Genomic DNA, 26324 nt, shown 5'->3' with positions numbered 1-26324 from the left:
AAGCCCCTGGCCCAGATGGCCTCTCTCAAAAATATTATAAAACCTTAGAGGAACATCTGACCCCGGTTCTCTGTAGTGTAATTAACAATATCCTCCAAGGAGGGGAAATGCCGGATTCGTGGAGAGAGGCATATATCACACTAATACCCAAAGCAGACTCCGAAATACTTAACATAGCAAACTACAGACCAATATCATTGCTCAATAATGATTACAAGATTTTTGCAGGAATAATGGCAAACAGGTTAAAGAAATATCTGAATAGAGCAATCCATAGGGACCAAGCCGGATTTCTGCCGGGTAGGCAGATAAAGGAGAATGTGAGGCATGTAGTTAACATAATTGAATATTTGGACCTTAGGATCGATATCCCTGCCGCCCTAATCTTTATAGATGCCGAAAAGGCTTTTGATAATGTATCCTGGGAATTCCTCATTAAATGTATGGAGAGGGTGGGAATAAGAGGGCCATTCCTAGAGGGCATTAGAGCAATTTATTCAAACCAGAAAGCGAAACTTAGTATTAACGGTAATCTAACAAATTCATTTAAGATCACAAAAGGTACAAGGCAGGGGTGTCCATTATCACCCCTGTTATTTATCATGGTACTGGAGGTTATATTGAACAAGATTAGAGGTACTCCGGAAATAAGAGGGATTAAGATAGGTAAAAAAGAATATAAGGTTAAGGCTTATGCCGACGACCTAGTAATATCAATAGAAGAACCTCTAGAAAGGATAAATGCAATCATTGATACAATGGAGGAATTTGGGGGATTATCTGGGTTCAAATTGAATAAAATAAAAACAAAAATGCTGGTAAAGAACTTAGACGAACAATCAAAAAGTAGAATTGAACTAGAATCTGGGATAAAGACATCAAAAAAGGTTAAGTATCTGGGTATTTGGCTCTCAACGAAAAATATAAATTTGGTGGAGGACAATTACAACAGAACATGGAGAGAATGTAAAAGAGATCTGGATAGTTGGAGTAGACTACACCTCTCATGGGAAGGCAGAATGGCCGCTATCAAGATGAACATCCTCCCCAAAATGATATTCCTATTCCAAAATATCCCGGTAATCAGGGGTACAACGATGTTTAAAAACTGGCAGAGGACCCTTTCTAGATTTATTTGGCAGGGCAAAAGGGCCAGAATTAAGTATAAGCTGCTTACGGACAAAAGAGATAGAGGTGGATTTGCGCTACCGAACCTACAACTATACTATGAGGCCTCGTGCTTATGCTGGGTGAAGGAATGGATTGTACTGGATAACACCGACTTACTGGATTTGGAGGGTTTTAATGCTAGGTATGGATGGCATGCTTACCTATGGCAGGATAAGGGGAGAGTGCACAAAGGTTTTTCCAGTCATATCATAAGAGGGGCGCTACTGGAAGTGTGGAACAGATGTAAGAACTTGGTAGAAAAAGATATCCCTTTATGGCTGTCACCTATAGATATTCTTGTAAGTAAAAAAGTGAATATGGAAGGTAGAAGATGGACCTATGCCGAACTTTTGAAAAGATCTGAGAAAGGTTGGGAAATTAGGCCCTACGAAGAGTTAAAAGATAAATTAACGGGGTGGATACAATTCCACCAAATTAGCTCTTTATGGAATGAGCACAAAAAAGTTGGGATGAGCAAAAACAAATCCAAATTCCAGTTAGAAATAATAGAAGGGAAGTCTAAACACCTAACTAAAATGTATAACCAACTATTAGACTGGGATACCATGGATGAGGAAGTTAAAGAAGTTATTATCAAGTGGGCCATAGACATAGGACATCCCCTAGAATATGATAAATGGAAAAAACTATGGACCAAGGATATGAAATTCTCAGCATGTGTCAGCCTCCGAGAGAACATGGAAAAGATGATGTACCGTTGGTACATCACTCCAACAAAATTAGCTAAAATGTATAAAACCGGAGATAAGACCTGTTGGAAGTGCCAGAAGAAAGAGGGAGACTTCTTTCATATGTGGTGGTCTTGTGATGTAGTAAAGAAGTTTTGGGGCTCTGTTTATGACGAATTAAAAAAGATGCTAAAGTACACCTTCCCAAAAAAACCCGAAGCATTCCTTTTAGGAATGACGGGTAGTGAGATCAATAAGGATGACCAAACCTTATTTCAGTACGCAATCGTAGCCGCTAGGGTGCTGCTAGCGCAGAAATGGAAAAACCCCAGCATCCCAACAATTATGGACTGGCGAACCAAACTAACTGAATATATCGACTTAGCAATAATGACGCAGAAGATTAGGCATCAGAAAAATACGAAATTTATTAATGATTGGAATAAATTTTTTTCATACATGGAGATGACATTAGGAAACACCAAAGTCACAGTAGGTATAATTTAAAAGTTGTGAGGTAAAACATGACGATTAGCATAAGACACTGCTGTAAATATCGTTGAGATAGAGGTCTCGTCGTGGTGGTGGGAAGTCAAGGATCGGAAATATTGTATATCGATTTTTGAACTATGTTATTGTCTTTTTATCTTTTTTTGTGATTTGTTTTAATATTAACAATGTATATGTATTTTTTAGAGGTTGGATTACAATAAAAACTTTTTAAAATTAAAAAAAAAAAAAGAAGAAAGATCATCCATGAGGAAATGTGGCTCTTGGGCTGAATAAGGTTCCCTACCCCTAGAGCTTTTAAAAGTCTTGCTGTACCATTCAGGCATCAGTTCCTCTTTTTATCGCAGTGGCAGACTTTGGGCTCTCAAGTTTCAGCAGTGCCCTGTGCAACAGCAACATTTGGCCCCACGCCGCCTCCTGGGCTCCATGCTACAGCACTGTTGTGGCAGCTGCACCAGTTGTGCTACCCTAAAACCGCCTCTGCTCATGGTGCTGCCTGAAGCAGGATCACTTCTTTCTAGGCTGCACACGAGGGTCTATCCTGACTGTGATCAAAGTTTCTGCAGCTGCATGTGTACAGGAGATTCTACTGCCTGGGCAAAGGAGGACTGGGATATAAATCTATCTCTCCAGTTGTCCTACTTACAGTGGCGTAGCGTGGGTTGTCAGCACCCGGGGCAAGGCAAGTAATTTGCGCCCCCTAACCCTAACCCCCAGATGTTGCGCCCGGTGCAGCCGGCCCCCCCTGCACCCCCCACGCTACGCCACTGCCTACTTAGGCTAAGTTGTGACTCTCCAGATGTCGCTGGCAAGTGTGCCTGCTTGGCCCCATGACTGAGGGGGCCTTGGCCGTGCAACATGCTGATGTCACTCGCGCATGCTGTGTAGTGTGCTGATGTGTCATGCGCACGCTGCACGGCTTGTGTGAATGATGTCAACATACCTCACAGTGTACACGCATGGCCACCATGGGATTTTGAGGGAGCCAGGCCCCCATGCCTTGAAATTTTGGAGGGCCCCCAGACGCCCCTAGCTGCTGGACTCCCACTTCCATCAACCCAAACCAGCAGAACCACTGGTCAGGAATGATGGGAGTTGTAGTCCGGTGGCATCTGGAGGGCCAAAAGTCCCCCCTCCCCTGTTCTAGACAAATGTATTACAAGCACAAACCATACCAGAACCAAATTACAACGTGAAGTTCACAGTCTCTCATTTCTTATCAGCCCCAAGATCAAATTGCATGCTACCTCTGCAATCAATACCGAAACAGCAAACATTATTTCCACTGCATCGCTCCCTTCAGGGACACCCACGGCCAGGGCGCCTATGTTTTATCTGCTCCTTGTTTTGTTATTGTAATGTAGAACCCTTCTTTCCTTGCTGCTGTTCATTGCTTCGCATTTTAAGGTGAACAACTTTATAGGAACACACACCCCTATTATTTTTTCTGCTGTTCAAGTCTTGGCAAAAATCTCTGTCATTTCTGTTGCTGCTGCTGCTGTCTGTCATACAAGTGCTCAGCGACTTGCTAAAGGGCATGTCTATAGCCACAAGATGACCTGGGAGGGCAAAGGCCTTACCCCCATGCCATTCCTGGCCCTCCTGCAAGTTCTTTACCGGCTGTTTTACGTCCAACAACAAAAAGCAACATCATTCGTACTAAAAAGGCAATTCACACTGCCCCTGTCTCTGGACAGAGCAATGCATTGGGGGGACAGCTGTAGCTCAGTGAAAGAGCATCTGCTCTGCATGCAGAAGAGCACAGATTCAGTCCTCATCATCTGCAGGCAGAGCTGGGGATGTCCCCAGTCTGAAACTCTAAAGAGCTGCTACTAGTCTGTGAGGGCAATACTAAGCTTGGTGGACCAGCGGTCTGAATCAGTATAAGGCAGCTTCTTCTGTTCATATCTGACGCAAGGCTGCTGCTAAAAATGGCAGCTGCTTGTCTAGTTCCGGAGGTCCGTACTTAACCTGAAACTGTTCTTAACCTGAAGCACCACTTTAGCTAATGGGGCCTCCCACTGCTGCTGCGCCGCCAGAGCACAATTTCTGTTCTCATCCTGAAGCAAAGGTCTTAACCTGAAGCACTATTTCTGGGTTAGCGGAGTCTGTAACCTGAAGCGTCTGTAACCTGAAACGTCTGTAACCCAAGGTACCACTGCACTTGCAACATGCATTGCAAGGTGATTGGGATGTGAACTTTTCTGCCATAACTCCATATTTGGCTCCTGCTGGCAGCAGTGGGGAAACACCAAATGTTATCATATATAGGAGCCTACTCCTTCGGTCTCCCACCAAAGATGATGGGCACTGGTATTCAAACGGTGTCTGCATGCCACATCTTGTGATCAGTTAAGCAGTGTGGGGCTTACCTGGGCCCCTCCCAATATTTTATTCAAGTTGGCACCCCTGAGATAATATCACACAACAGGAGAAGACGTGCCTAAATGAGCATGGCGTTGAGATGGAATAACTCAGCATTGGGCTACATTTTTAGAGGCAGCCCTGTGTGTTAAGCATAACATATAGTGTTGCTCCCATTTAGAGGAAGTGCAAGGGTGGGGTTTTGTGGATTATTGCTTAAGTATATGCATTGGTGTTCGCTTCTCTCATTAGCTAGCTATGAGTAAGATCTGAAGCGAGGCACCATTAATTAACAAATGACCTCAGCAGCACCAATCTGATGTCCCACCCTGCTTTACCTTTAGGCTGTCATCTTTCTACACCGCAAAAGCCTCACCAATTTATTCTTTTTCTGAAACTCTTTCCAAGGCTGTCTGTCAGATTAAACCTACTGTGCTGATTTTTGTGTTGTTTTTACAGAGTCCCTGAGAAGTGATCTTAATGTTTATTGCTTAGCAAGAATCAGAGGGACAGAATGTGGATGGTAAAAACCCATTTATTTTGCACTAGGGGGGGTAATAAAACCTTAGGAAGAGTGCTTAATATGTTAACGCTGCAATACTAACCCCATTACCTGGGAATAACCCCGCTGAATTCAGTAGGAGGTGCTTCTGTGTAGACATGGTTAGGAATGTATTTAATTCTGTTTGTATCTTATCCACATTACATTTTATTGAAATTCTTTAAGAAATTAAGTCTGCTGCAATCCTGTACATATTTACCTAGGAGAAATTCCCACTTAACTCATTGGGGCTTACTTTTGTGCAAATTATGTGTAGAATTGCACATTATAATGTTTGAATAATGGGCAAGATCTATCGCTTCCTCATGCATTGCTCCACACTCATAAATCTGCACTTGTGGAAGTGCTTCCACACAAGGAATACTGAGTCCTTTCCGTCTCTCCCACCAGCCTCCAGCCACTTGCAACTATTGCTGCGTGCATTGCAAGGTACTCCATCATTACTAAGAACGTGAGGGCTATGCACACATCTTCTTAATATATAGTGGCCTGTTCCTTGCTAGGCCCAAGAAGAAGAAGAAGAAGAGTTTGGATTTGATATCCCGCTTTATCACTACCCAAAGGTGTCTCAAAGCGGCTAACAATCTCCTTTCCCTTCCTCCCCCACAACAAACACTCTGTGAGGTGAGTGGGGCTGAGAGACTTCAGAGAAGTGTGACTAGCCCAAGGTCACCCAGCAGCTGCATGTGGAGGAGCGGAGACGCGAACCCGGTTCCCCAGATTACGAATCTAACACTCTTAACCACTACACCACACTGGCTCTCTACACCACACTGACTAAGGAGGAGGAAGCTGCCACAGGCAGTACCACCGCCTAGACAGGTTGTAAGAAAGTAGGCAGACAGGTGGGGTTGGCTGAGAGCAGACTTAGGTTGGAGGCGCAGTGTCCATTTGCCCTAAGGTGAGTGGGGCTGAGAGACTTCAGAGAAGTGTGACTAGCCCTGGGTTACCCAGCAGCTGCATGTGGAGGAGCGGAGACGCGAACCCGGTTCCCCAGATTATGAGTCTACCACTCTTAACCACTACACCACACTGCAGTATGCAAGATATATTATTTGCTGACCTGGAGCCCAGGAAAGGAAGGGTCACGGCATTAGGGATGCTTCCTTTTATTCATTATTAAATTTTATTAGGTTTTTTTAAAAAATAATAATAACAAATTTATTTAACATACAATGTATATATTTTTATTTTTGATTGCCCACCCTTTCCACACTGATGTTTTTATTCTTATCCTTAATTGCTGCATTATACTTGGCAAACCCCTGATTCCTATTCCACATGTGGTTCAGACTGTTCTCTTTTGTCCTGTCCCACATGAGATTTTTCCTGCACAGCTGTTTTCCCCCCCATATTGATTTTTATTTTGTTACATAAGGACTTAACATCCAGCATCCAGTTTCTTTTGCTAAACAGATAGCCTGGCACATTCCTATTTGTTGGGAGAATGAGCCTTTGCAAAACTAAAGAGCAGGCCAAGTATAGGTAATTTGTTGCCATAGTAGTTAATGGTCAGAGATGTCATGTGGGAGCAGTAATGTCAGCATAATAATGTACGCTATGGCATCATATGATGAATAAAAATCCCTTTTTTTGCTGTGCCAGAAAACACGCAGTGATTCACCATGAAAATTTACAGAGCACATGAATTGGGGGGGGGGTTTAGTTCTGGAGTGGACTTTGGGGTGCTGGAACATCCCAAAGCATTGTAACTTCTAAAATGGCCTCGCATTCTCCGTAGTGGCAAGGATGCTTTGCAGTGCACCTTGATGAGTGTCAGAGGAGAGGGATGTGAAAGGGCTCCATCAGTTGCCTGAGGGGAAAAGCCCTCCCACAATATATCCACCGGCTGATTGATATTTTACAATGAAAGCAGCAATCTTCAAAGTTTTGAAAATGCAATTCACAATTAGTTTAAAACCGAAAAGGACCAGCTGAACCTTTCACAGGTTGGAACTATACTTATCCTTGACACGATTCTGCAACAAAGACACATGCTCTTCTCGAGTTCTCCTTGGCGTCTCCTGTAACTTTCATTTATTTATTTCATTAGCAATGTTTATATGCCCCTTGACTGTAAAAAACAAAAAACAAAACTCCCTCTAACTAGCGCTTCACAAAAGGAAATAAAAAATAAAAATTGTGGATTTAAAACATTTGAAAACAAGTTCAAACTGGGCATTGTATGGCACCCATAACAGCGCCACTGCTACAGATTGAAACACTGGAGTGAGCATATACAGTGGTACCTCAGAAGTCGAACGGAATCCGTTCCAGAAGTCCATTCGACTTCCAAAATGTTCAGAAACCAAGGTGTGGCTTCAAATTGGCTGCAGGAAGCTCCTGCAGCCAATTGGAAGCCGCGGAAGCCATGGTGGACGTTCGGGTTAAAAAAATATATTCGCAAAACGGAACACTCACTTTCAGATTTGTGGCGTTTGGGAGCTAAAACGTTCAACTCACAAGGCATTTGGGATCCAATGTACGATTTATTGGGAATGGTAATCCCAAACTGTGAAGGGCTTTATATATGAATACAGTGGTACCTTGGTTCTTGAATTTCATCTGTTCCGGGAGTCCGTTCAACTCCTGAAAAGGTTTGAAAACCAAGGCACGGCTTCCGATTGGCTGCAGGAGCTTCCTGCACTCAATCGGAAGCCACGTTGGATGTACAGCTTTTGAAAAATGTTTGCAAACCAGAACACTCACTTCCAGGTTTGCAGCGTTCAGGAGCCGTTTTGTTCAGGAGCAAAGCTGTTCGACAACCAAGGTACCACTGTAGTAACACCTTGAACTTGGTCCTATAGCAAGTAGGCAGCCACTGCTAACCTCTGAGCTCAGGTGTTATATGCTGACAGGGTCTCACTCCTGTTAGCAATTGTGTTTTAGCATCCTGCAGTAATTACTGTTTCCAGGTCAAGGACAAGGGAAGACAATTCTGATGTTACCAATGCCTGAACTATTGTGGTCAAGCTCTGCTGATAAATTTTTAGACTAACTTACCCATGTCATGGCGTTATCATGGGATGCGTTCCTTGCCCCACATCACTGGCTGTTGATAGTAAGTGTTGGAGAACTCGGAAAGGAGACTGGGAGTGCCATATGTTTTGCATATTATATTAATTCAATTTTTTTACTGTTCTATCTATTCAATTGAGTTCCTTCAATTTATTTTTTTCATCTTTCTGTTTCGTTTCATTATTCTGCTGTGAGCTGCCCTGGAGGGTTTTACTGAACAGCAACATAATGAAAATAGTTTCAATGAATAGAACAGAAATTTATTAACATCACTCCATGCATCTACTAACTTAAAATAAATTTAGGTTTCTTTCAGCTTTGCTCTTTCTCATCCCTTAGGATCCTCCACCACCAAACCTTTGATAAGGGCCATGCCAAAGGACAATTATCAAACAAGCGGCAGAGTCAAGAAAAGACCCGAGGAACACTGAGCACTAGACACCATCCCTGGCCAGCAGTCTACATGGTAAATGAGCAATATGCAACATAGGAAATCCCTCATTCATTCCACCAAGATTCTCCACCTATATACTTCATTGTACCTGTAGGAGCTCTGATCCTTTGCAGACAGAGAAGTTCTAGTGGAAAAGGGCAACTCTCCTAGAGATGGCTTAGAGTAGAAGAGGGCAACTCTACTAGGGTAGCGAACGAGGACAGGGCTCCTGTGCCTTTAGTAGCAGTGCAGAAAAGGGCATTTCAGCAGCTGTGTAACTGTTCAGTCTTTCAGAGTCTGTGAGCAAGCTTCTTTGCACTGAAACGCCATCTGTATCCCCCAAAGTGTACAAGAAGCTCTGAAGGATGGGCAGAGTCACTTTACTTTAGAAGGACTAGGGGTGGGGAAGCATCAAATAGCCACTGACCTCTTTGCTTCTCTTTTCCTCCTTTTGCACCGCTTTCCTCCTCAGCCATTTCTGCCTTTTCCTCTGCACTCTGCAAATCCAGCTGTGCACTGGCAGAGGAAGACTTTCTCTAAGACGTCCTGAGCGACTCTGTGCCAAGTCTTGTTAATATTTCACTTTACTGTTTTAGCTCCCTTAGCCACCTCTAAAATACAAGCAAACTTCCTCCCCGCAGCTAAACTTTTTTTTTTTTTGTCAACAAGATTAACTTGTTAACTTAAAGTTACTTATTCCCAGTCTGGCCAAATTAAAAAGCTTGCATAGACAGTCCATATTTGTGTGTAAATGTAGCCCATTGATTTAAAAAGAGGCTTGACATACTTTTGAGAGTTGCACTTCAGAAATCGCCATTTGTTACAGCAGTGGTGGTTTTTAAAGGGGTTTTTTGTGTATGTATGTTATTGTGGAAACAGGATGCTCGCTCCAGATGAATTAGGCCCAACTCACTGCCTGGCATAAATTGACACAGTCTCCTTGGCTTGGACAGGGTTATGCCATTTTACACCAGCTTAGTTTCAAAACATTTAATGGCTCCATGTGACAGTTCTTAACTTCAGAAGAGGAGACAAGCTTCTTTCAGTCTAAACAGGCTGACTTTTATTCCTGTTTCTGCACCCTAGATAGACTTGCCATTGTTCATAATTGTTGTAAACTATTCATATTTCAGGACCTTTGTCCATACCAAGTAGAAAACATGTTTCATAATATAAGTGGAGTGCTTTGAGCCCATATGCCAGATGGCTGAGAGACTGCAGTTGGTCTAAGGCTGTTTTTTGAGGTTTGGGGTGAGGGAAATGAAATCAATACCTCTATGATGCTTTCTTATCCTGAGGAAGACTCTTGGTCCATCGAACCCAGTGCTATCTATACTACAGTAACTGCCAGGAAATCTCCAGGCAAGGGCAGGAGGTAGAAAACCTGTCTTGCTGATGTGGCAAGTGGCTAAAATTTCCCATAATTCACAGGGTTAAATGGTGGTTGCAACCTTCAAACCAGATGTTTTGGAAAAAAGATTATTTGCTCACAAGCCATTGAGATCTAATTTTAATTTAATGCATCTACAGGGAAAATACCAGCTTCTTACAACTTCTTTAATAATTGGCAAGGTCAATCTCTCTAATTCTGTAATGGGTTTTCCACTATTTGGGTGGTTACACACAATCATTTCTGTCAGGAAAAGGCTACTTTTTGTGGTTACTATTCTGTTCAATAGCCTAGCAGCAGAGTGGTTCCTAAAGTTATTGAGAGCCTTAAATACAAATATCTTGAATCTGGCCTGGTAACAAATTGGCAGCCTGTGCAGATCTCTTGAGCAGGGATGTGATATATGTGTGGACAGAGGCTCACTCCTGTGAACATTCATGCTGCATTGATCTGCACTGTATTTTCCAGACCAATCACAAGCAGTGCATCATAGTAACTACATAGAGTGCATTGAAGTAACCCAGCCTTGAAGTTGTCAGTGCCTGGAGTATTGCAGTCAAGCTATCCTGGTTCCAGAACAGTTGCAGCTGGCACACCTGCCAAGAATGGTAAAAGGTGGTCCTAGCCACTGAGGCCATCTGAGCCTCTGGTGACAAAGCTGGATCCCAAAGCATGCCCAAACTGTGAATCTGCTCCTTCAGACAGTATATCTCCATCCAAGGCATGCAAGTGACCAATTTATTGCACACAGGAAGCACTCTCCCATAACAATACCATCAGGGCCCCAACTCCAGAAGGCCTAGTTTTGTCGCCACTCCTTTTCTATGGGGGGGGGAGCCCATCATGTTCCCCTACAGTTAGAGGATGGGACCACACATTTAGGCCTCTGTCCCAAATTATCGCTAGCCCTTTCACTCATGCTCTACTTTCCCCTGCCCAGAACCAGCAACACTAAAGCACCATCGCTGTAGCTCCCTGTCACATGCCCACACAAACAAATCTTGACAGCATCAACTAATAACACCGCATAAAGCATGAAGGTTAGGGTTTCAGATGTTAAACTAAGCGTCTGTAATAAGCACAGACAGAAGATACCGAACCTTTAACTGCACTGGGGTTTGTATTCAGCTAAGTTATAGAGTAGACCCATTGAAATCAATGCAATTAAGTAGGACATGCCAATGTGTTTCCACTGAGTCTGACTTAGCTGGATACAATCCATTATCATTATTATGGTCATAACATTCCTTTCCTATTGGTAAACATACTCCCCACCCCCGGGGAAAAAATCAATAAAACTGTAAGTTCAAAAAGACTCCCCCACAAGCCATGTGATTTACAAAACAGTCAGGCCTGCTTCTGACCTTAAAACACAAAATCAATTTGGAGTGTTCAAACTATTGTCCTTTGAATATTTCTTGAAAGTCCACGTATTAGAACAGCACATGTTTCCATCTTCTCAATTTGTTTTCCCTTTTATCTGCTCTTTGATTTAGTAATACTGCACACATTTTAAACCATTTTGGAGCGCAAGGCATTTTAAAATAAAGCCACACCTTGGTACAATCAATAAACAACTGCACTATGATGATTTACATTTCCAAGGAAGGTCAATAACACTATTCATGAAAAATTTCACCATCCATGAAAAAAAATGAGAACTGCAATTTTTAAGAGGTTACAGTATGAACAAAGGTTGCAGTCATATGCACACTTATCTGCCCTATTGAAGTAAAAGACATGTACTGTATGGGATTGCACTGAAAGACTGCACTGCACAACACACTGGGAAGAAAGTCCTATTGAACAAAATGAGACTCCCTTCTGAATAAACTGGATCAGTTCTTTGATCCATGCATGCATGTGCACACATTTTAAAGTTACAAAATGGTGCAGTCACTGCACATAGAAAGGAAGTTATACTGTTTGTCACAGTACTAAAATAGTCATGAAGTCAAGCCTATCGTTTGTCTTGACATTTGTACAACTAGTCCATACTATGCAAACTATCATGGTAAGGGTACTACCCACAGGAGAAATTACCATGATTGCAGAGACAAAATATTGTAATTTTGGTGCTGTGGAATGAAAATGTATCCACAGTGTAAGTGCTTTTGAGGGATGATATTTAGATTCCCCGCAACAATAGCCCAGTTATTGCTCAAAGTGATGCTGCAGATGCTGAAGCCCAGAATCACTTCATAATTGACAGCGTAAAAATACATTTTCAGCTTCATCCAGAACCTGAGTTTTGTCCGTCTCCTAATTTCATGCCCAATAGCTCAGTTATTAAGCCCCCGGTGGCATGTTACTTATCTAATAAGGACCTTTGAAGAGTGATGTGTTAATCCTTTCAGAGGAGATAAACAAATCATTAAATGATGCTTGTGAACTGCCTCAAAATAAATTATAGAACATGATAGGATTGCTACGGTGTATCTTATCACCGGAAGATGGGAATTAATGTTTTAAGGATCTGCGTCATGTCAAATTTAATATGACATGACATGGGAACAACAACACCAGAGGAATCGCATTCACATTTGCCTAACACAAATGTCACAGAGAAATTGTTACAATGGCTACCTTTGTATATTTCCCCTGAGATGCTAATATTGCATCAGGTAAAGGCTGTACTGAGATGTGGGGTTTATTGTGTTAGTTTTATTGGTTATAATGCTAGCACTGCTGTCTCATGTGTTGCTGAAAGTCATGGAGCATTGTGGGGCCCAGAGAAAGCAAAGAAGGGCAGGTAAGGGAGAAGAAAATTACAGAGAGTCAAAAGGGATGAAGCAATGGAAGGGAAGAAACCATTTACAAGCAATCCGTTCTGGCCTATGTTAATGGAGAGAGAGAGAGAGAGAGAGAGATTTGGTTCTTCCTTTGCCCACTTTCTTTATTTTATTTCTTTTTCTTCCTCCACCACCTTTCTTCTTTCATGGAACCCAACGAAGGCAGCGTACATGCACACTTTGGGCTCTGCCTAATACAAATGTAGCAGAGAAATTGTTGCAGTGGCTCCTTTTGACGATGGTCCAGCCCACTGGCTGCATGTGGCCTCCAATGGATTATCCCTGAGGGAACACGGCCCTCAACATAATTAATAGCACTACTAGTAGTAGTACTTATATGCTGCCCATCTGACTGGGTCGCCCCAGCCACTCTGGGCGGCTTCCAGCAAAATATAAAAACACAATAAAACATCAAACATTAAAAAAACCTTCCCTATAGAGGACTGCCTTCAGACGTATTCTAAAAGTCATATAGTTGTTTATCTTTTTGACATCTGGTGAGATGGCATTCCACAGGGCAGGCCCTGTGCCTTCTCAGTGAGGGATCCACTGAGCTGGACTTCAGCCCCCCCCCCCCTTTATGGGTTAGGGCTGGAAATGCTGTGTGTTTCCTCCATGGTTAAGAAAGCCTAGGCAATATCAGGTCCCAAATTGCAATTTGCAAGGCCCTTCTGTGTGTACTTGCCTATCTTGTAATCTACAAACATAGATGGAAACACACTGGTGAATTAAAAGTGAGCAGATGCTCAGCAAGCCCAAATCTATCCTGATTATGGGGGAAATCAGGTTCATGTGGAATGTAGAAATCTAGAGCTATCTCAGCATCTCCTGAATATATATCCTGTTTCTTACCGAATAATAAGCACATACCAAGAAATTGTGAGAGTTACATTACTGCCTTTATTGAAAAACACACCTCCCTTACTGACCACAATCTCTGGAAACTCTCCTTCCTATTGCAGCCCAGCAAATGTGGGGTCCTGCACTGCCTGGTGTGAACACAGAAGTCAGAGGTGATCACAAATCAGTGAGCAAGACGGTGAGCTTAAATGTGAGCCAGCTAGCTTGAACATATCCCTGGTCAGTGAGTCACATTTGGGAACTGATTCGCTCCAAGTTTCTGGCCTTCAATACTTGGAAGCTGTGTACCAGACTGAGGGAGTTTAGTCAGTCTCCTTCTCCGTTGGTCATTCATGCTGATGAACTGGCTCGTTTCAGATACGTACTGATGCTTTTCACCCTGGACTTCAGATAAGAGGCGACATTGTGCTGTTCTTCTGAGCAGTCTGTGTTTCGTTGGGAGAGAAATGTCACCCCCCAGGAGAGCTGATAGAGGTCCCTTTTTCCGACCTTGCAGTGCACCCTTAGAATCTGCCTGTGTCTGCTTCCCCTCAGGAGGCACCTCCCTGCTTCCATTGGCTGAGCCATTCCCCTCAGGCTCTCCTAAACTGCATCCTTCAACTGAATCGTTCCTCTCAGGCTTTCCTTTACCGGGTTCTTTAGCTAAGTCATTCCCCTCAGGCTGTTCTTCATCGAGTCCTTTAGATGAGCTGCTCCCCGCAGGCTCTGCCTTACTTTGTCCATCAGGCACCCTATTCTTCCCTGCCCGGGACTTGCTCCTACCACCGTGCGATGACCTCCTTCCAGCTTGAGACCTGCTCCTCTTGCCATACGGCTTTCTTACCCGAATCTGGGGCTCTTTCCTTTTCAGCGGCAGCACTTTGCCACAAGAGGAAGTCAGATGTGTTTGAGGAGCCACTTTAGTATCAGCACAAGCCTTTCCCTTCATACCATTGAATTCTGTTCCCTTCCCAGGTTCAGACTCTAAAGTAAGCCTGTGCTTCTCACCTTTGGACTCCAGCTTGTCATCCTTCAGCTCATTCTTTCTGAGCAGCTTTTCGCTTTTCACAGCACGTGGGTTGCTTCTTTCTGCCAGTTGCTTCTGTTTCCCAGCATGAGTCTCCCTATTCCCAGCCTGAGGGTTATGTTCAGAAACCACCTTGTGCTTCATAGCTGATTCATTATACACAGGGTCTGGTTTCTTGTGACTGAGGGACCCCTTATCTGGCCTGGGCTGCCCCTCGTCCTGCCTAGGCTGCTCTTTTTTCCTTGTGGCATGCCCCTTGTCCTGATCCGTATGTCCCTCCCCCAGCCTAACAACTCCTGGGTTGTTCTTATCTGATGGGGGATGCCCCTCGTCCACTCTCTGTTGCCTCTTGTTTGCCTTGAGATGCCCTTCGTCTGGTCCAGAATTCTCACCTGGCTTGGGAAACACAAAATACCCTTTATCTGACTTGGAGTGTTCCACTTCTGGGCGAGATAGTCCCTTATTAGTCTTATGTCCCTCTTTCAGATCACATTTCCCTTCCCCTGGCCTAGGACAACCCCTGTCTGACCTGAGATGTTCCTCACTAGCCTTTGGACCCTGTGCTGCTTTTGCCCAGCGATGACCAGCATTAGCCCCAGAAAAGCACTTGTCTTTCTCATGTTGCTTTCCTTCAGCCCAGTCTCGACACTCTTCTGCCCAGTCTCGCCATTGGCTTGCCCAGCGCCGCCAGTCTTCTGCCCACCGACGCCTTTCACATGTCCAAAACCGATTCTTTTCTGGATAATAGTAGCCCCTGTCCAACCTGTAATCCCAGTTGTTTGCGTTAATTTCTCTATCGTAAACAGGTATGCCTGCAAGAGCCAGAATATATTGGTCAACTGGAGGTCTGTTCCAGTGATGGAGCTACAGAAATAAGCCTAGGATCTGCATTTACACACTCTTTCCATGTCCAGCATGATTAAAAATTATCACACGATTTCAGGGCATGATTTATGTTTCTCCCATAGAATGAAATTTGTAGAGCATGTAAACATCCAGAATTATTATGACTCGCTGACAATAATGTTAACTATTCTGTTGCATTCTGTTGCATTCAGACTTAGTCATGCTTAGAGTAGACCCACAGAAATCAATGCAACTTGATAGTCACAATCAGTGAGATTTCTGTGGGTCTGCTCTAAGCATGACTAAGTCTAGATCCAATCCTTTTTGTCACCCTTATATCCTATTTGCACTAAGGGTATGCTGAATTCAGCCACACATGTTCTCTCTCAGTCCCTATGGTCCCCATATGGTCTCTAAGTCCCTATGTTGTCTGAGGCATACAGCAAGGGATCTTGAATATCCCACCATCTACCAGATGACCCACCAGAATTTGGTCAGTGGTCTGCATTTCGTGGCTTTAGTAGGAACACCAATCGTACTCACACATAGGAAATACCCAAGAAAAAGAGTAAACAGATTGGGTTGTATTCAATGCTGTGTAAGCAAAATTCCATTCATGCAACAGGACTTTCCAGGGATTCCCTGGGGCAAATTGTAAGGGTGTGTAAAAGCTATACAGGGGAGGAAGTTCCTTTGTGCCAAGCAGAAGTCTGTTACGTGAGTGGAACAGAGGCACTGCATGCCAGTCATTATCATGTCCCAAGGAAGTTAGGATAATAATGCACCACACACATTCAACAGGGGAGAGAGAAGCAGACATTGAAGGAGATATAAGACAGGTAATGGAGAACAGTGCCTGAATTGACTAAGGTGCATAATTTTGCCAAGTAAATGAGAACAAGACTAGAATAAACCAGAGAGGGTACATTTTTTGCACCCAGCAACCCCTGGTTTATGCCGGTTGTGCTCATTATAATTCTTTTATCTGCTGTATCTTGTGCTGCTTTAGGGATGGCATTGCTGGGCTTTTATTTTTTGGTTTTTTGGTTTAGGTGTTTTGTTTTGTTCTGTTTTTGTAAACAGGATTTTGTATTTTATTGTCTTTGTAAAGTGCCCAGAGGACTTGGTCAGATGGGCAATATATAAATGCTGCTATCATCATCACCATGACCTAATGGGTTTTATTCAGTGTTAGTCATACTCAGAGTAGACACATTGAAATTGTTGAAAATGCATAACTTAGGCTCATTAATTTCAATAGGTCTACTCTGCGTAGAACTTCATTGGCAATAGCTGGATGTTACCCTCTTCCCCCTGCCTCCCATTCCAGGCATTAATATATTGTGAATATTGTAGATTCCCTAGATTACACCAATACAACATATGCTAATCAATAAAATTGTTCTGTCTTTTCCATTGTTTATTCCAGATTTGAGTGTATTTGGCATATATCCTGCACCTTTATTCATTCATTCATTTGTTTGCTTGCAGAGCTAATCATCCTTACCTATAATTCACAGGACAAAATGTTTTCTTATTGGGTTGTTGTTTTGTTTTTTGTTTGCCTAATGAGCTGTGAAAGAATAAGGTGGTTTTCAAACAAAAGGAAACAAAAAACCCTCTGAGTCAGAATTTTCTGGGTGTCTCAATTTTCAAGAGGGAAAGCATGCTTTCTGAAAGCCAGGCTCCTCGGAGGTGCCCTATACACACTGAGGTAAGCATTGAACACCTGTCACAAGGCATAATACAGCCCACTCAAATTTACCATTAACATGGATAGATACCGTCTTCCCGTCCTCTTCAACTTCCAAGTACTTGCTTTCATTCTCGAGATGTCTGAAGGGGAGAAATGTCACATAGTTACCTGACCAAACAAGGGACAGATGCTTTAGGAACAAGAGAAGCCTCCATATTATAGCCTCCTTGTTCAAACACTCATTTGGATAGATCCTTATGTGCATGTGAGAACTTTATTTGTTCCTACAGTGGTACCTCGGGTTAAGTACTTAATTCGTTCTGGAGGTCTGTACTTAACCTGAAACTGTTCTTAACCTGAAGCACCACTCTAGCTAATGGGGCCTCCTGCTGCCACTGTGCCGCTGCTGCACAATTTCTGTTCTCATCCTGAAGCAAAGTTCTTAACCCGAGGTAATATTTCTGGGCCAGCGGAGTCTGTAACCTGAAGCGTATGTAACCTGAAGCGTATGTAACCTGAGGTACCACTGTATATGTGTGTAGGAATCTGCCCATCAAGTCGCTGTGGTCTCAAATATTCATCTAATAAAAGTTTCCTCACAAATTCTGTAAGGCAGACATATGACTGTTAAACTCACTCACATACCTCTTTCCTCTAAAGACGTACAGATACCCTCTCACATCCTGTACACCTGAGAGAGTCAGACACATTACTTGCTTGCTACCCTAAGGACTCCAAGCAACATACAAAGTATAAACACAGATACGTTACATTATCATGGACCCAAGAGTTAAGAACATAAAACAAGCCTGCTGGATCAGGCCAATGGCCCATCTTGTCCAGCATCCTGTTCTCACAGTGGTCAAACAAATGTCCATGGGAAGCCTGCAAGCTGGACATGAGTGCACACCTGTAATTCCCAGCAACTGGTGTTTCAGAGGCATTTTGCTTTTGGACATGCTTGCACATTGCAAACACACAGAGTAATGCAGCCAGGAGAACCAAGACTTAAGGAGAAGATTCCTACAAATATGTTCCCTCCCTCCCTCCCTCCCTCCCCCCTTACCTTTTGGTTGTGATTTTTTTGCCATTCATGAAGGCAGTCACGATGGAAAAGTGATGGAACCTTTTAGGAGCGCTGAAGAAGGATACAGAAAAATCTGAAACACACAGGTTGCCACATACTCATTATGAAGTGCATCCAGGCCACAAATTACACACACACACAAAACAAGCACACTGTAATTCATCTTTCATCCTCTCTTGTAAGATGCTCTGGTCAGGGGTAGCTAACTCAGTGCCCTCCAGAAGTTGCTCTAATCATAGCAATGCTGCCTGGGGGTGAGGCAGGTTTGATTCCCAAAACATCAGGAGGTTATCATATTGGCTACACTTACTCTCGTCAATTACCTCAGCGATACTAGTTATAAGATTGAAAAGGACCTCTGGAGCTATTGAACTTGCTCCCTAAGGATCAAATCACCTCCACAGCAGCTTCCGCCCCAGCAGACTTTTACATCAGCTTTAGTGATTTTTCTGATAACACTGGCAATGGGAGGAAGGGTTGCTGGTAACAACAGCAGAAGTCTTATGCTGCTGTTTAGTCACCATTTTGGCACAAAGCACCAGAAGGACAAGTGGGACTGAAATATTGGAACCAGAAATAGGCCGAGGGACAGAGAGAAAGAGAGAGAGATGATGATGATCAACACACCCTTCCAAATAATCTTTTCCTTAGGCATTGCTCTTCTGCTCTCTTTCTACAGCATAGCTTTATGCCTGGCCTGTATGTATTCTCAGTTTGGTTAAATCCTTAAAACCTGGCTATTTATTTCTCTTTCTGTCAGAATACTGTGCCACAAACAGAAGCCTCACCACAGGTATGTAATATAGGTACCTGCAGTGCTATTTTTCTAGAAAAAGAAGTGCCGGAACTCACCTCCCTTGTTCTCTTATCATGGTAATGGAGCCCACCTGAGACGTGCCAGAACTGAGTTCCAGCGAGTTCCGCTAAGTTCCGGCTGGAAAAAAGCCCTGGGTACTTGAATTAGCAGTCCTAAACCAACAGCTGTGGCAACCAACAGACTTCACAGCAGAGCAGTTTTCCAGAAAGGATGTAAAGATTACCTGAAGAAGAACGTTGTTTTGTGAAGAATATTTTGATGCCATCGTGATCAAACACAGACAGGTGCTTCTCATCCTCAGATCTCTCTAAGGAGAGAGAAAGGGAAACAATTCCAAATGCTGTGCTGTTTGAAAGGGATATGTAAATAGCATGGTTTTGAAAAATAAAAATAAGCTGTTACAACATCACCAAAGTTGTTGCATCTTCTCCTTCCAGGATGTATGGGAGGATTAAGGAAAGGAGGCAAAAGAATCTTTCCTTGGAGGCAGAACTAGTTGTTTGCTCCAAGTTGCTTTCCAATCTACCAGGCTGCAGCAGTCATGGAACCCCTAGATACAGTCAACCTACATGTATTATAGTAGCTATTTTCAACCGGTGGCATGCTTCTTTGTGCGTAAGGAAACAGAATTAGATTCTGGATCTCTTTAAACACATATGGGTGAAGAAGACTTTTGAAAACCATTCATAGCTCTTGAGGTATGTGTAAAATAGGGGTGGGGAACATTTTGGGCTCTGCAGGTGGTGAGATGATCCATCTGGCAGTCACAACACCACTATGGCATCACATGTTTGACAGGTGGGTTGCTCCACACACCCATTGAAATCCTTTGTGGTCCCCACAATCCTGTCTGAGCACAGGATTGGGCTGAATGCTCTTTGCAGCAGTTTCTCCCACCCTTTTAAAGATTGCTGGAGCAATCTTTTTAAAAGGTGGATGAAACAGCTGCAAAGAGTGTTCAGTTGCTTTCCTGAGCCCAGTGCTAAACAGAACCATTAATGTCCTGTTAGGAATGGAGGGAGAAATTTGTTTGCTTAGCATTTTAATGCAAACCTACCCAATTTGCATATCCAGTACACAAAGCAAAACGCAGCTATCTTTCAAAAGTCAGACCTATCTGAATTTTGCAACACCATTTTACGGCAAAATAAGTGTACAAAAAAGTGTACATATATTCATGAAAATCATGTTCCAAAATGCATCATGCTAGAGGAAATTGCTTGAAAAACTGAATAGAGTGGATGCAATGTCACATGCAAAAATCATGCACTTTCGGAAAAATGAATGCAAAAATATGTGGGCTTCAAGAAAAAAATGCAAACTGATGTGGAAATGTGGTGAAAGGCTGGAAAAATATGAATCCAAGAGGAACTGAAGCGGACAGGTTGGTAAGTCCCACTAAGCCTTAGAGATGTTACTACGCTTAATCAGAGGTTGGGACAAGGCCCTTGACCTCTTCTCTGGACTACTCACTTGTTTCCTTGAAAGTCTCTGTGCTGCTCCCATCATACTGGTTACGCATGTTTCCTGGAATAGAAGTAAAAGTGGAAGGAAATTTCAAGCTGCCTCTTCATCTCTAGCTTTGAGTTTTCCAGTTTTATTGCTGCTGTTCTGCATCATGTTAAAGAGACGAAGAAGTCCCTTGTTCAAACCACACCACATCCTTAAATCCAGCTCAGTGGCTATTAGACCAGCTGCTGTCTCTGGACCTCAGTTCTCTCCATTTCTATGCCACCCTTCATCCAGGGCTCACAGGGCAGTTTACATTATAAAAATACATAACATAGTAAGAAACAAAAACAGTTTAAAAGGCCATAACTGGGGAATTAAACAAAGACCTGGGAGAAGAGGAATGTTTTTGCCTGTTGCCAAAAGATACGATGAAGGGACCCGGTGAGCCTCCCTGGGGGAAGCATGGCTGGGAAGTGTATGGGAAGGATGTAATATCAGTTTGACAGTGGGGAGATGCACAGCGCATGATGGGGTGTGGTATCTTTTCCAACTGCTGGGCCAGAACATGACTTCCAGTGCCACCTCCAGGCCACTTTGACAGGTGGGCAGAACCGCCCAGTTGTTAATTGTCTTATTATGATGGCAGGTGACAACTTCAGAGAGGCCTGCTGTTAGTGCTGATCAACTAATTTATATTGACAGTGAGCCCCACGTTGGCCTTTTGCAGGCATGGTTTGGATGCAAACCATGCCTGCAAAAGGATATTGTTTCTCTGCAGCTCTATGCAAAGCTGGTCTACAAAATAAAAATGTCCAGTTACAAGTGCAGTTTGACTCCAAACCACACCAGCTTCAAAAGGCCTTGCTGTTAGTGAGCTCTGCTTGCCAAGGAACAATCAAGAGTGTGCTTAAAACTCCTTGTTTCTTTGCAACCACGTCTTTACATGCCCCACACCTGATGTTCCAAATGATGTCGGGTGCAGAGCAGGTGGGTGTTGTTTGGGGAAAACAGCTGTACAGCCCAAATTGAGACTCCTGCTGAGTCTAATTTGACCCACAGTCCAAACTGTATTATTATGCTTATTATATCTTACTAGGAATTGGAGATAAAGAAGGACAGAATGGTGGCAGATCCATATTTCTTGTATAGTTTAGCTCCAATCATAGTTAGTTTCTCCATATTCAAGCCTTTTTTTAGGAAAAAAAATCATTCTGTCAGCAAGGTAGAAGGTTGAACTTAGAATCATAGAATCATAGAATCATAGAATCATAGAATCATAGAATCATAGAGTTGGAAGAGACCACAAGGGCCATCGAGTCCAACCCCCTGCCAAGCAGGAAACACCATCAGAGCACTCCTGACATATGGTTGTCAAGCCTCTGCTTAAAGACCTCCAAAGTAGGAGACTCCACCACACGCAGCAAATTCCACTGTCGAACAGCTCTTACTGTCAGGAAGTTCTTCCGAATGTTTAGGTGGAATCTTCTTTCTTGTAGTTTGGATCCATTGCTCCGTGTCCGCTTCTCTGGAGCAGCAGAAAACAACCTTTCTCCCTCCTCTATGTGACATCCTTTTATATATTTGAACATGGCTATCATATCACCCCTTAACCTCCTCTTCTGCAGGCTAAACATGCCCAGCTCCCTTAGCCGTTCCTCATAAGGCATCGTTTCCAGGCCTTTGACCATTTTGGTTGCCCTCCTCTGGACACGTTCCAGTTTGTCAGTGTCCTTCTTGAATTGTGGTGCCCAGAACTGGACACAGTACTCCAGGTGTGGTCTGACCAGAGCAGAATACAGTGGCACTATTACTTCCCTTGATCTAGATGCTATACTCCTATTGATGCAGCCCAGAATTGCATTGGCTTTTTTAGCTGCCGCGTCACACTGTTGGCTCATGTCAAGTTTGTGGTCAACCAAGACTCCTAGATCCTTTTCACATGTACTGCTCTCAAGCCAGGTGTCCCCCATCTTGTATTTGTGCCTCTCATTTTTTTTGCCCAAGTGCAATACTTTACATTTCTCCCTGTTAAAATTCATCTTGTTTGTTTTGGCCCAGTTATCTAATCTGTCAAGGTCGTTTTGAAGTGTGATCCTGTCCTCTGGGGTGTTAGCCACCCCTCCCAGTTTGGTGTCATCTGCAAATTTGATCAGGATGCCCTTGAGTCCATCATCCAAGTCGTTGATAAAGATGTTGAATAAGACCGGGCCCAAGACAGAACCCTGTGGCACCCCACTAGTCACTCTTCTCCAGGATGAAGAGGAACCATTGATGAGCACCCTTTGGGTTCGGTCAGTCAGCCAGTTACAAATCCACTGAGTGGTAGCATAGTCAAGACCGCATTTTACCAGCTTCTTTACAAGAATATCATGGGGCACCTTGTCGAATGCCTTGCTGAAATCAAGGTAGGCTACATCCACTGCGTTCCCTTCATCTACCAGGCTTGTAATTCTGTCAAAAAACGAGATCAGGTTAGTCTGACATGACTTATTTTTCAGAAATCCATGCTGACTATTGGTGATCACAGCATTCCTTTCTAGGTGCTCACAGACTGTTTGCTTAATGATCTGTTCCAGAATCTTCCCTGGTATTGATGTCAGACTGACTGGGCGGTAATTATTTGGGTCCTCTCTTTTCCCCTTTTTGAAAATAGGGACAACATTTACCCTCCTCCAGTCTGCCGGGACTTCGCCTGTTCTCCAGGAATTCTCAAAGATGACTGCCAGTGGTTCTGAGATCACATCTGCCAGTTCTTTTAATACTCTTGGATGCAGTTCATCTGGCCCTGGAGACTTGAATACATCTAAACTAGCCAAATATTCTTGTACTATCTCCTTAGTTATTCTGGGCTGTGTTTCCTTTGCTGAATCATTTGCTCCAAATTCTTCAGGTCGGGCATTGTTTTCTTTATCGGAGAAGACTGAGGCAAAGAAGGCATTGAGGAGTTCAGCCCTTTCTGTGTCCCCTGTTTGCATTTCACCATCTTCTCCTCTGAGTGACCCCACTGTTTCTTTGTTCTTCCTTTTGCTACGAACATACCCATAAAAGCCTTTTTTGTTGCTTTTAACCTCTCTAGCAAGCCTGAGTTCATTCTGTGCTTTAGCTTTTCTGACTTTGTGTCTACACGTGCTGGCTATTTGTTTGAATTCCTCTTTGGTGGTTTCCCCCCTTTTCCATTTTTTGTACACATCCTTTTTTAATCTTAATTCAGTTAAAAGTTCTTTAGATAGCCACCCTGGCTTCTTTAGGCACCTTCCATGTTTCCGTCTCATTGGTATTGCCTGTCGTTGTGCTTTTACTATCTCCCTCTTAACAAACTCCCAGCCATCATGAACTCCCTTTCCTTTTAGTATTGCTGTCCATGGGATCTCACCCAGCACTTCCCTAAGTTTTATGAAGTCGGCTTTCTTAAAGTCAAGAAATTGAGTCCTAGTATGCTTGGCTGCTCCTTTCCGCTGTATAGTAAACTTCAGAAGAGCATGATCACTCGCGCCTAATGATCCTTCCACATCTACCCCACTAACCAGGTCATCAACACTGGTTAGGACCAGATCTAAAATGGCTGTTCCTCTTGTTGCTTCTCCCACTTTCTGGACAATGAAGTTGTCTGCAAGGCCAGTGAGGAATCTGTTTGACCTTATGCTCTTGGCTGAGTTTGACGTCCAACAAATATCCGGGTAATTGAAGTCCCCCATTACTACTATCCCCCTTCCTTTTGCATGCTTCCATCCTTCCAAAGATAATTGTAAATGGAGATTAGATTAAGCAGCTTAAACTGGAGTGGAAGAAAACAAAGGTCAAATGTGGGAATGGTCTTGTATGTGCATTGAAGGATTGGAAGAAAATATGTTAACAATTCCGACTGTGCAAACAAAAAGATGAATGAAGGAAGTTTGGAATTACTTATGCAACCTTATGTCGCTGCCTAAAGAATGGAGTGTTACTATTTTTATTTGTTCATTTATTTGCATTCTAGAGCAGCTGACAAAGTTTAATCCATGTTCATTATGTTTTTATTTGGGATTAATCAGTCAAAAATAAATTAGCTGTTGTGACTGTGAATGTTCTATTGGAGAGAGGAAGAAAAGGAGCACTAAAGAGAAACTGGGTGACTTACTGTCTGAAAGGACTTTGTAGGCTTCCACAACCTCCTTGAACTTCTGTTCAGCTTCTGCCCTGTTATCTGGATTTTTATCTGGGTGCCACCTGAGCACTTTACTCCTGTACCTGCACAGTTCACAAGATGCAACAAACATTAGTGGCTAGCCATCCTAGAACTACCCACCTATGCTATCCACCATGATAATGGTGAGAACCACCCAAATAGGCTAGTGACCATCTTCCAGTACCATTATTCTGGACAGTTTCTCAGACCATGACTTCTCACGGTGATGATGAGGCAATAGCTTGCAACTGAATTTCTGCCTCAATTGCCCCACCTGGAGATGCCAGGAATTAAACATGGGGCTTTCTAAACGCAAGGCAGGTGCTCTGCTTCTGAACTATGGCACCTTTCCTGATACAGTGGTACCTCAGGTTACCGGTAAGTACTTAATTCATCCCAGAGGTCCGTTCTTAACCTGAAACTGTTCTTAACCTGAAGCACCACTTTAGCTAATGGGGCCTCCTGCTGTTACGCCGCCAGAGCTCAATTTCTGTTCTCATCCTGAAGCAAAGTACTTAACCTGAAGCATTATTTCTGGGTTAGCAGAGTCTGTAACCTGGAGCGTATGTAACCTGGAGCGTATGTAACCTGAAGCGTATGTAACCCGAGGTACCACTGTATTAAGTCACTTACTAATATCAAGCCCTGCTGGTAAATGTTGACAGAGAAGCAACATGAGGAAAGGTTCAGATTATAGGGTTGTAGGAAAAGGGGCACTCCAAGGAAAGATTTCTCTTACGCTCTTTTAATATCACTCATAGAGGCACTTTGGGGAACATCTAGGATTTTGTAGTAGTCCACCATGATGTCCATCCATCCAATGCAAAGGCCAGCTGGGAAGCTGAGGAAGAAGAGCAGCCAGATGTGAGGGTGATTTCTCTTTCTGAAAATACAATACAGAAGCCTTGGGTTGCCTTGAGGTAAGCAGAGGCAGAATGTGTTCAGGGGCAGAAGATCTCACACTCCAATTTGGTGTTGATGCCACAACTCCCAGTTCCACCAGCTCTCCCAGTTGCGCTTCCCCCTCCTTCATGAATTGCGACTCCACACCACTGCACAACATGGCGTCATTATGCAGCCCCCAATCAGAGAGCAGCTCCCTCTCCCTTTTTAAAAAAAGTAACCAAGTTGATGTGTTTTGCTTTGAATGCATATGTCCATCTGTCTTTCAGTGCATTGAGTATGAGCTGTAAATATAGGTGCTCCTAAGACGTAATCACATTTTATCTGAAACATTGTGGGTGGGGGTTCTCACTCCACAATGAAACTCCTGCTACAGCCTCAAATCCCCACAAAAACAATGCCATATCCTGCAGGTAATCAACCATGTTTAATTAAGAAAAGAAATGTCAGCTAATCTGCAACTATCGCCTACATATTAGGTTTAGTTGAATGTAATTCCAGATGAGCTTAATAGTGCTAATTCTTAAGTAAAGCATGCTTAAATTTATTATAAACTGTCCAGT

The 26324-nt window shown here is 43.2% G+C and overlaps 2 protein-coding genes across 2 annotated transcripts in view; both read right to left on the bottom strand.

Annotated features, from left to right (window-relative positions):
• Positions 1–9506, bottom strand: part of SLC15A2 (solute carrier family 15 member 2) — a 70573-nt gene extending 61067 nt beyond the window's left edge. The window contains exon 1 of the mRNA XM_082235400.1: positions 9174–9506. Within this exon, the coding sequence (XP_082091526.1) occupies positions 9174–9222 (49 nt within the window). The 5' untranslated portion in view covers positions 9223–9506. The remainder of the gene's footprint in view (positions 1–9173) is intronic.
• A 4299-nt stretch (positions 9507–13805) lies between these two features.
• LOC309527600 (uncharacterized protein) lies at positions 13806–25762 on the bottom strand. Its single transcript, XM_082214420.1, has 7 exons — positions 25598–25762; positions 24811–24920; positions 20715–20768; positions 19465–19548; positions 18404–18497; positions 17407–17477; positions 13806–15607 (listed from the first exon to the last, which is right to left on the bottom strand). The coding sequence occupies exons 1-7, from the start codon at positions 25669–25671 to the stop codon at positions 14010–14012; spliced, it is 2085 nt and encodes a 694-aa protein (XP_082070546.1). The 5' UTR covers positions 25672–25762; the 3' UTR covers positions 13806–14009.
• Positions 25763–26324: the final 562 nt, after the last annotated feature.

The sequence above is a fragment of the Podarcis vaucheri genome (genome assembly GCF_965113315.1).
Source record: "Podarcis vaucheri genome assembly, chromosome: 1".
NCBI classification, from domain to species: Eukaryota; Metazoa; Chordata; class Lepidosauria; order Squamata; family Lacertidae; genus Podarcis; species Podarcis vaucheri.
This window is presented reverse-complemented; position numbering and strand designations above follow the sequence as displayed.

Bases quoted from the DNA above. Each gene is read 5' to 3' on its own strand.
- LOC309527600 (XM_082214420.1), bottom strand. From the start codon at position 25,671: ATGGACATCATGGTGGACTACTACAAAATCCTAGATGTTCCCCAAAGT. The intron at 24,921-25,597 runs GTAAGAGAAATC...TGAACTGTGCAG, and splicing joins ATGAGTGATATTAAAAGAGC to GTACAGGAGTAAAGTGCTCA. The intron at 18,498-19,464 runs GTAATCTTTACA...TGTGTGTTTCAG, and splicing joins AAAACAACGTTCTTCTTCAG to ATTTTTCTGTATCCTTCTTC.